Consider the following 10,230-nt stretch of genomic DNA (forward strand, 5'->3'; position numbering starts at 1 on the left):
TACCTATTATGGTAATAGGGCAAGGAAAGAAAAATTCAGCAACTGCAAGCCACATGATTATAAATAGTGAAAATGACAACCTCGCTTCGAATAATCCAAGTGGTGCTTCATTACAGCCTTTCTAGAGGCAATCAGCTGCTTGCGTTTGGAAAAATTCTGTTAAATATTCTTGTAATTTGCCAGCCTTTAGCATACAATTTGGTACACAATGCATACCATGCAGCCACTCTTCTAACTTTAAAATTCCTTGGGGACCAAAATACAATCTTCCGACTACTTTTGACAATTGAAAAAATAATTTCAATTATTCTTTCTGAGAAACTTTCTCGCTTTCACCACCCACTTATCATTCGAAACAAAAAAGTTTCCAGCATGTCGAAAATTTCATGTTTTCTGCTCGAAATGTCTCGACATTGACGAACATAATCATTAATTAAAAAATAACTATAGGTCGGATAAAAATGATCCAGACACAAATAGGAAGGAGACATTCTCCTTTTTCATTCTCAATTTTATATAAAATTAATACGCATCACGACGCCCCATGATTCTGCGAGAAGTGATATTCAAAAGAAAAACAAATCTTCGCAATGTTTCCAATTTTATCATAAAAGTTAAATTTCCTTTTAATCCTTCAACCCTGAAACTTTTTTAACACCACTAGCATATCGGGGATGATATTCTACATCCAATTCTGACGTTGAATTGGAAATTTGAGAAAGTTGCAATTTTACATGAATTGGCAACCTTGTAATTTCTTCGGATGGAGGGCCAAGTCTCTACTTATTTACAGACTATAAGTCTTGAACTTAAATTTAAACCCTACCCTAGTCAAGGGTTTTAAATCACGCTGTTTCAAGTTCTGGACTTAACGATTTTTGATAAATCCTCGACTCGGAAAGAGGCGAGAATTTAATTCAAGTCCGTGACTTATAAGCCCTTCACTCAGAAATCGAAATTATAAACTCCAGGGTCTAACGTGATCTCTAAACTCCAAAGTCTATTCAAGTCCTCGACTACGTTAAAGCTCTGACTCGGAAAGCCTGACTCCATTTTCTGACTCCAGAGTTTAAAGCCAGTTAAAGTCTAGAAATTAGCTAAATCCCGAGCTCGGAAACTGGCCCTCAAAGACGTACAAATCAAGTTCGCCCAAAAAGCATTTCAAAGGGAATTTAGTACCATTATATACATCATTGCTTGAGGATGAAGATAAATTTTTTAACTACCTTAGAATGTCAATCAGAAATTTTGATGAGTTATTTCGAGCTTGTATCACCATTGGGAATACTTGCAGTCACTTTAAGCTAGGAATCAAATAAATGTAGATAATAATAATATATTATTTTTCCAATAAAACATTTAGAAAAACTCTGAATTCAAATATTATAAGACACTATTAATTGAATTCATTCATTATGCTATCAATTCAATATCAGCTGATTGTCGGGCAGAGGTGTCAGCACATTAGTTATGTTGCGATCGGGCTACTGATCAGTACAGCTCTGAAAGCTTCTATTTGCTTCAATAGCGCGTCAGTCGACCGATGGAACGGATGCGCACGAGCTCAACCGATGGTCTTCGTACGCAGTGTAAAACGCATAGTCCTGACCGTGCGCATGCGTGCCGTCAGTCCTGCTCTTTACGGATACATGGAATATCTATGGAAAAGACAAGCGCGACAGACGTACGCACTGACGGTCGGTCGAGCTCTGTAACCGGCCTAAGTGTTGAGTGTGAAATCTCCAAACTTGCAACAATAAACCTTTTGACAAAGGATTTGGACTTTGGAGGGAACATTTGTTTTGAACAATTTTTGTCTTTGTAACTTTGAGACTAGTAAGGAGAATAACTTGGATAACGGTAAAGATGATTTAAGGTGTTTCTTAGGAGTGGAACGAAATTCTGTTTTATTGTACTCTCATATTCATAAATCATATTCTGTCTTATTTGTTAAATTGGTACTTATTTTTACTCATATTCTTAATATTTCCTATTGGTTTATTTCTTATTTTTAATCATTTTCAATTTTTCATTAACTTTTTTCTCTTGATAATTATGAAGAACTTTGTGATGTTGAATCGGGAACAGTTTTGGGCTATAATGCCTGTTGTTCCCATAACTGTATGTATGTATTTTTTGTAAATAAATAAATAACAGATTGAAAGTCCCTATCTCTACACCCTGTGCTAAAGGGATGATATGGGTGGTTTTAAAGTTACATTTTTTAGCTTTTTGCTTCCACGCTTATATCATGAGAGCAATGCGTTTAACCGACTTGACTAACTATTAAAAAATGAAGCTTGATAGATTTTCTAAAATTTTTGTTCAGTAGAGTTTTTTTATATTCCCAACAGTTTTCGAGATATTCGTTTTTGAAAGTGTAAAATTGTTGAAATAATTGTTTTTATCCAATTTTTGGCACTTTCAGGGCTTATAATTCTTCAACAATGCATTGTATAAATATTATTGTTGGTGATCGTAGGTTTATTTATAGAGCATTTAATTCTCTTCAATTTGATGTATTATATCTTATTAGGTATAATATAATATATTATTATATCTTATCTATAAGTTTTCCTTTCATTCTTATAGCAGCTTTAATGTGGGGGTGAAATTTTCTATTTTGCAACAAGTGTCATCTCATCTGTTCCACACCTTTAACAGAGGGTAGGTATAAAGCTGCGCACTTTTGCTCTGTTAATCTTCTAGATAGTCTTAATTGAGCTGCGAAGCCAGAAATTGTGTTCCATACACCCCCTTCAAAAATCATTGTTAAATTTTCAATTGTTGCAACATTGAAATTTTCAACCCTTTATTAAAGCTGATATAAAAATGAATTGAAAACTTGTAATAATAAAATAATAAGTCAAATTACAGAGAATTTAATGTTCTACAAACCTACACCATCAAAAATTTATGCAATGCATTGTTAGAGAGTTATAAGCCCTGAAAGACGAAAAATACTGGATGAAAACCTGCTATTTCAACAATTTCACAGTTTTAAGAGCGAATATCTCGGAGAAATCACAAAACTCCACTGAACAAAAATTGTAGAAAATTAATCAAGCTTCATTTTTTAATAGTTAGTCATGTCGGTTGATCGCATTGTTCCCATGATATAAGCGTGGAAGCAAAAAGCTAAAAATGCAACTTTTAGGGCCTGTAAACATGACGGCGTTAGACGCCGCGTTGGCAAATTGTGATACCGTACACATGAAGGCGTTAACCGCGCGTTGACTGACAGCATGCATCCTAGATACCGTAGATACAAGGCTAGGCGAAGAAGACAAAGAAAATGGTGGGTTTATCCTCTAATAGATGACCGGTTAACCATGGGTTCATTTGTGACCTATATCCAAAATTAAGGGAATACCCCAACAAGTATTTCAACTACTTCCATATGAGTATAAGTACATTTTTTGAGCTATTATCTTTAGTCACTGATGACATATTAGCTTGTGAATATGTTGTGAGGAATGCAATTTCACCAGAAGAAAAACTCGTTGTAACATTAAGTTATTGATTACAATTTATTACAGTAGGCTACTAGCTGGCCCGGCGAACTTCGTACCGCCAAATAGTTAATGCATCTCATGACAAACTTTAGCTGGATGCACACCTTAGAAGCCGCGATGCGGCATTTTGCATCCAGGTGCTTCTTGCTTATATTAGTTTGAATGGAAGAACTCACACACACTGAATCGGACATGGCGTGGAACGGTGTGATAAGGCAATCTCCATTAAGATCAACACTTTGTATCACCAAGCCGCGCCTCCTCAGGTGTGCTTAGTCTTAGCTTAATCTGATGCACTATATTTTTTATGAAAATTCTCCAACATTCAGTATTTTACATCTCAATATGGACTAAATAAATAAATACTATAGGAGAATTGTTGCAAGGTAGGAGATTCCACACTCAACACAAAAGTTGCAGCCAACAGACATAGAAAAATGCGTGGAAATATGATACATCAAATTGAAAAGAATTTAATGCTATATTCGTGTTATATGCGAGAAACTAAAAAAATTGTATTCTAACCACCCCACCCTCTTAGTAGGGGTGGGGACTTTTGATGTTTACCTATTCACTACCACAAACAAAACTGCGTAGTCAAAAATTGTCTTTCAAAGTTTTCCCTTCATTTTATACACTTCTTTGAGCATACATTGCCTGAACTATAAGAAATTATGTGAGCTTAAATTTTGTAAAAATAGTGTTCGTAAGATGCCTAGATATTTGAGATATGTGCAAGAAACCAAAAAATTGTACTTTCTAATTACCCCACCTACTTAGCATAGGCTGTAGAGCTTGTGCTTTTGATATGAATTCCTTCTTACTACCCTAAACAGAACTGAGGGGTCAAATTTGTTCTTCAAACTTTTCCTCTATAATCCTTTGTTCAGTTATGACAGCGTGAATGAGTTTCTGAACGATAACTTGAGTAGCCTATCCTCAACATTCCCTGCCCTTGCCAATCAAGTACCTAACATAAGTTTTTTGACATTTTTAGTCAAGATATTGACTACTAAATTAATGCTTATGTTTATGACGCAATCCAAGGATGCTTGGGCATTGATCGAGAGATTGGAAAAATAATAAATATAATAACAGAACATCCGTTTTGTTTTGGAACTGCAGTTCTGTTGATAAATTTTATAATTGTAGGCTGTAGCCTATTGGACAAAAAACTTATAGGGTACCGGTATTAGGTCCTATTGATTATTTTAAAAGATTCTTTTCCAATTGTGGCTTATTTTGCAAAATTTAATGAAAGCCAAATTTTAAATTTGCAACAACGTTCGTTATGAATATTCCGAGCTACCACAGCAAACTTATGAAAAATTCTATTGGAATAAAAACAAAATACCTATATTAATATAAACTATTTACCTTCCTCCATTACAACTACAGCTTCTTGATATTTAAAGAAACTTCAATTCAAAAGTAATCAGTAAATTAACAATACTTAAGCTTCCAACTTCAAACAATGCGAAATGCGACATGCGAGTTTGCGGGAACTGATGGAAAAGTTTTTTGAATTTTCAAACATAACCTCAACTTGAAGTTGATCAAGACAAAAACAGATGAAAATGGAATTGATTGATCCATGTATGCATGATAATCATATAATTCTTATTTAGAAGAATTCTTCTATATAGTTTTTATTTCAAATCTCCTATAATTTTGAATACAATTATTATGATTGTAGTGATGCACTCTTCTGTTTTTTATATAATATATAGAAGGCATTGGAACACAAACCCATCTTGATTTTACACAGCACCGTAATACACTTGCGCAGGTAACGGTTTTTTCCCTGTTCGGTTCAGTCAGATCTTTGGATGTAACGTTCTTTGTTATGACGGCTACCGAGCACTGGAGCTAATACTGGCAGCGAACAGTTACACCACGGAGTAAAGAACACTAATTATTATTAATCCTTATTAATAATAAGGTTTCCTCATTCCGAAGTTACACTATATTCGTTGTGCAACTACTCAAAAAAGGAATTTCATTCTACTTTTGATAATGATATTATTCTAATAATAATAATTATATAATTTCATCCAATATCATAGTCAATACAGTCATTATTCGCTGTGGCTACAGTTACGGTAACCGTAGCTCCAGTTGGCGTTCCGGTAAACATTTGCGCTTGCGCGGCTACCGCTATTTACATATTGTGCACAGTGAACTCTATACTAACGGGTCGCCTGAATTGGGAATATCTGGAACTCAAAATATCTTGCAGCTGGCCGGAATTGGAAATATATGGAACTCCGAATATGTTGACAGGCGGAACTCCGAATATCGTGCAGGACGGCGGAACTCAAAATATCTTGTCAGCTGGTGGAATTGAAAGTATGTGGAATTGGAAATATATCGAACTCACAGTATCGATCGTTATTAGCGAGACTGTGTAAATGTGTGATGAAACAAATTTATCGCAAAACAAATATGAAGGGTTCTATAGTGAGGTCCACGTTATAATGACTATTAGATCAACTTTGGTTTTGCTATCCTTGTCTATCATTCGACAAAGCCGGTGGTATTATCCTTTTCTAGGTCCACAACGATGCCAATTATGTTTATGACAGTGTAGAAATATAATTAATTAATGCAGAGAATCGGCATCGCTATTCTTCTATCTTTATCCACTGCCATTATAACGTGGACCTCACTATATACAGTTAACCTAGATTCATCAACAGTCGTCAGTCTTGTTTGAAACAGATAACAGAGTTTCGAAAATTTGCATAATATGTACATGACTATTATTTTATAAACCACTATAATTTTAATTCGTGTTTTTACTGTTGGTTATGGTATTAGTTATAAAATGAAGTAGCAATAATGTAGCATACCTAATAAAAAAATCTTTATTATAACAAGAAAGAAACTGACTTATATGTTGGTAAGTATTTCATTATTTAGGATTTGAATTTTCCTATTGAAATATTATGTTGCTATTTATCCATGATAACAATTAATGTTTATTTTTCAAGGTTGTTGGTCATTAACTTAGTTACATAGGTACAGTATTTCCTAATACATTTAGAGTTGAACAATAAGCAAGTTTCACTGTGAATCAATGAACATTGTTTTATTGTTTATCATTTTATTTTATAATCATATGTATCACATAAAGTAATACAATAAGAAAGACAACTTTATATTTTCAATGTTTTAATTAAAAACATCAAACTTAAAACTAGAGTAGCATACCATATTTTATTGATTTAACTTATTTTGGCTATTTAGTTTTATTCTGATGATAATTCACTTAGCCTATATTTATTTAATTTATGCTAGGCCTAATTGGAAACTATTTTTCAGATAACAATAGCATTAGGTACTACTACTGCCTATATCGTACCTATATTTTGAGTTTTCTGTGGAGAACGAATGGCTCAAGTTAATGAAGCTAATGAAATATCAAAAACCTACCAAGTAAGTTTTCTTTAATATCAACCTATTAAAACTAGATGTAAGTTACTTAAGTTTTGTGAAATGGTTTATTTACTTCTTTATGATTTAACTTCTTCAGCCCTTGCCAGTAATGCCAGGTCTTCGGGAACATTAAAAACTAGAAACTTTATAAAAGCTATAAAATATAAGTTGATGTGTTCCAATAATCTAATGAAATTAATTAACATTTGCAATAAGTAAAGGTAGGTAGGCTACTGAGGCACCCATACTTGATTTGCTATGTTTTCATATAGAAAATAAAGTTTTCCTGTACGGTAACTGTTTTCCTATTATCACAGATAGCTTAGCCCCTTATCCTGTCTCGCTTTCTGTGTTTTATTGGGTGCACTACAAGCTTTTTTGTGAATCTATAGCAATGATTCTTTTATTTGATATTTTTCCTATTAACTTATCATTAAGTTAATACAATAATAAAAAGAACTCTACATAACCTCATTTATTATAACTCTACTTATATTGTATCATTTTTCATCACCTAGGCTTAAGATACTTCTAGAAAGTCGCCTTTGTAAAATACCGGGGTGACTCGTCGACCGGGGTGACTTTGACCCACGTCGCGGAAAAAGATTCAAATCATTTATCTCCGATATCTGTTATCCGAAATCGATGTTTAACATTTATATCCATAGCCTTGATCATTATCTAGGTTTTACAATCAATATCTTGTCGAATCTCGGTATATTACTGAATTATCGACATAAAATCTAGCTTCTTGCTTCATCTTGTGATTTTGTTGTCTGAGAACTTCGTAGCCTATTAGAAAACTCATTTCTAAAAGACTTATATATCGGCGAGTACATTTATTTTTGTTTTTAATTATATTTTAATTGTTATACATAGTGATCATTTGAAAAGTCATTTTAGGTTAAAATTATGGTGACTTTGTCCCAGTATAAAATTGTGGTTTCCATTTACTTTTTTGGTTTCTCGCATAAAACTCAAAAATATGTATCTTAAGGACTTACCATAACTATCATATATACAAATTAAAGCTTACATGATCTCCTACAATATTCATTCTACAACTTTTTTTATCTCCTCTAGTTTCGAGATATCCGCTCTTGAAGGTGTGACATTAAAAAAACACATTTGCCACCAATTTTTTTCTATTTTTGCTTTTATAACTTTTTAAAAATCGATGGGAAAATCCATGTTGATTATGAGCTTATAGAGCATTAAATTCTCCTCATTTGATGTATAAATTCACACTTTTACAAATTCTCAACACCTTTTGCAGCAGCTTTAGTGTTGAGTGTGAAATATCCATTCTTGCAACAATAGACCAATGGACAAAGGAATTTGGAGGGAATGTTTTAAACAACATTTTTGACTTATCAGCTATGTTGAAACTAGTTAGGAGGAGAACATATCAAAAGTCCCCATTTTATGATGCATTTTTGGAGAGCTATGACCCATGAAAGAGCAAAACATTGGATAAAAACCTGCTATTTTAAGAATTACACACCTTCAAGAGCGAATATCTGGGAACTGTTGGGAATATCACAAAATTCACTAAACAAAAAGTGTAGAGAATGTATCAAGCTTCATTGAATAGTTAGTTATGTCGGTTGAATGCATTGTTTTCAAGATATGAGCGTGGAAGCAAAATGCTGAAAAATGCAACTTTTAAACCTTTTTTAGGTGGTTTGGTTTGAATCATCATGACTGGCTTTCTGATGAACCTATGCGACGCCATTAAGGAATGGCTTACTACTGTATGGTCGACTGGATATGTACTTCCTGTATTTACTGATCCGGAGACCACTGAATAGTATCGTGTTGCACAGAGGTTAAGAGTGCGTTGCAAGCATCTGTATGCTTTAACCAGTCGTCTGAAACAACCATAATCTTTTAGGGGTGTAAATGGAGATCGAAGTGTAAAATTCGCCTTGCTTTTCTGGACGATATTCCAAGTGGAGCTGGATGTTTCCGCACAGAGCGCGATAGGGATTGTTCAATGGACGCCCTCACTGCCGCGATATTTTCAGGTACCCCACCTTTTTTAGGTTGCCCAGCTTGTTTTCTAGGAAGTGCAGATCCTTTCGACCAGATCAGGAACTGTCATGAAGATTCAAACCAAACCGCCTACAAAAAGCATCTGCGTCGCTACCACATTGTGATTGTTTTTAAAGAACGTTCCAACAATAAAGCCTCGATGCTCACCTTAACACTGCATGATGAACATGAATACTTAAAATGACATAGTTTCCGCCATATAACACCACCACTCTTATTCCACTATTCACCTGCGCACTCTTCATGATTTGAAAGTAGGGAGTCCATTCTGACCAAACTTTAGGCTTATCAAAACAGGGATATGTCGGCCATGATAGCTAAGACAAGTAAGGCTGCACTCTTTAGTCAGCTAGTGCTCTATACGATACGTGCAAAATGGATGCAACCCTTAGAAATAAAAATCAATATAAATTTCATGTGGATTGAGAGTAGATTAATCTCTAGTATGATGCATTCAATCTTTTAATTATTACTTCTTCTACTTAACTCGTTCTTCTACTAATACGTTTTTCTTTTTAGAAATAAAAATGCCATTTATGTCTGCCTGTCACCACATAGAAAGCTTTCCGAAAGACACAATTCCTTGGTAAGTAGTTCCTCACTTTACTTGATTATTGGTTTATATAGTGTCTCAAAAAGGATGTTAAGTTTTTAGAATTACTGTGAAGGTAGTGATTTCAATGTTTTAATGTTTCTACACATCCAAAAACAATATCTGTTCAAGAACAACTGAATGAAGAAAGTAGGACTCATTTGTTAGTGCCTTACTCTGATAGTTCTTCTGACTCGGACTATGAATTTCCACAGAAAAGTAAAAACCGGAAGAAGAGGTCTCTTGTGAATAACAATGAATGGTTTGCTGCAAAAAACAAAAAACTTCGAGAAGAGGGCAAACCATACTTGGAACATACACAAGAGAATGGAAAGTGGAGTTACAATAAACCCAAGGAACCCAGACAAATTAAAGGAAGATGTCAATGCAAGAGCAGAGTAAATGGTCTCATGAAATGTTCTACAGTAACAGAAGAAGATAGAAGGATGATTTTTGAAAAATTCTGGAAATCGTTTGACTGGGGTGAAAAGAAATTGTACATAAATAATGTAGTTACCACCTTGCCAATAAAAAAAGCAAGAGACAGAGTAGATGTAGACAAATCAAGAAGGAACCAGTCTGTAATTTACCATTTGAGGATTAATGATGAGAACATAAGAGTATGTAGAA

At 34.1% G+C, this 10,230-nt stretch overlaps 1 protein-coding gene and 1 long non-coding RNA gene across 10 annotated transcripts in view; one reads left to right on the forward strand and one right to left on the reverse strand.

The window, feature by feature from the left end:
- The window catches only part of LOC111049946 (dystrophin), a 322,297-nt gene extending 317,262 nt beyond the window's left edge, over positions 1 to 5,035 (reverse strand). For all 9 annotated transcript variants that reach the window (XR_005570482.1, XR_005570483.1, XM_039421224.1 and 6 more), the window contains exon 1: positions 4,893 to 5,035. Coding sequence is in view for 7 of the 9 variants with exons in the window: in XM_039421224.1 (XP_039277158.1) it covers positions 4,893 to 4,902 (10 nt within the window). In the remaining 2 variants the exon portion in view is untranslated. The remainder of the gene's footprint in view (positions 1 to 4,892) is intronic.
- A 1,147-nt stretch (positions 5,036 to 6,182) lies between these two features.
- LOC120349886 lies at positions 6,183 to 9,708 on the forward strand. Its single transcript, XR_005570484.1, has 3 exons — positions 6,183 to 6,417; positions 6,840 to 6,953; positions 9,528 to 9,708. It is a non-coding gene; the product is annotated as an uncharacterized LOC120349886 (long non-coding RNA).
- The last annotated feature ends 522 nt before the right edge of the window (positions 9,709 to 10,230 follow it).

This window comes from Nilaparvata lugens, chromosome 2 (assembly GCF_014356525.2).
Source record: "Nilaparvata lugens isolate BPH chromosome 2, ASM1435652v1, whole genome shotgun sequence".
NCBI lineage: Eukaryota > Metazoa > Arthropoda > Insecta > Hemiptera > Delphacidae > Nilaparvata > Nilaparvata lugens.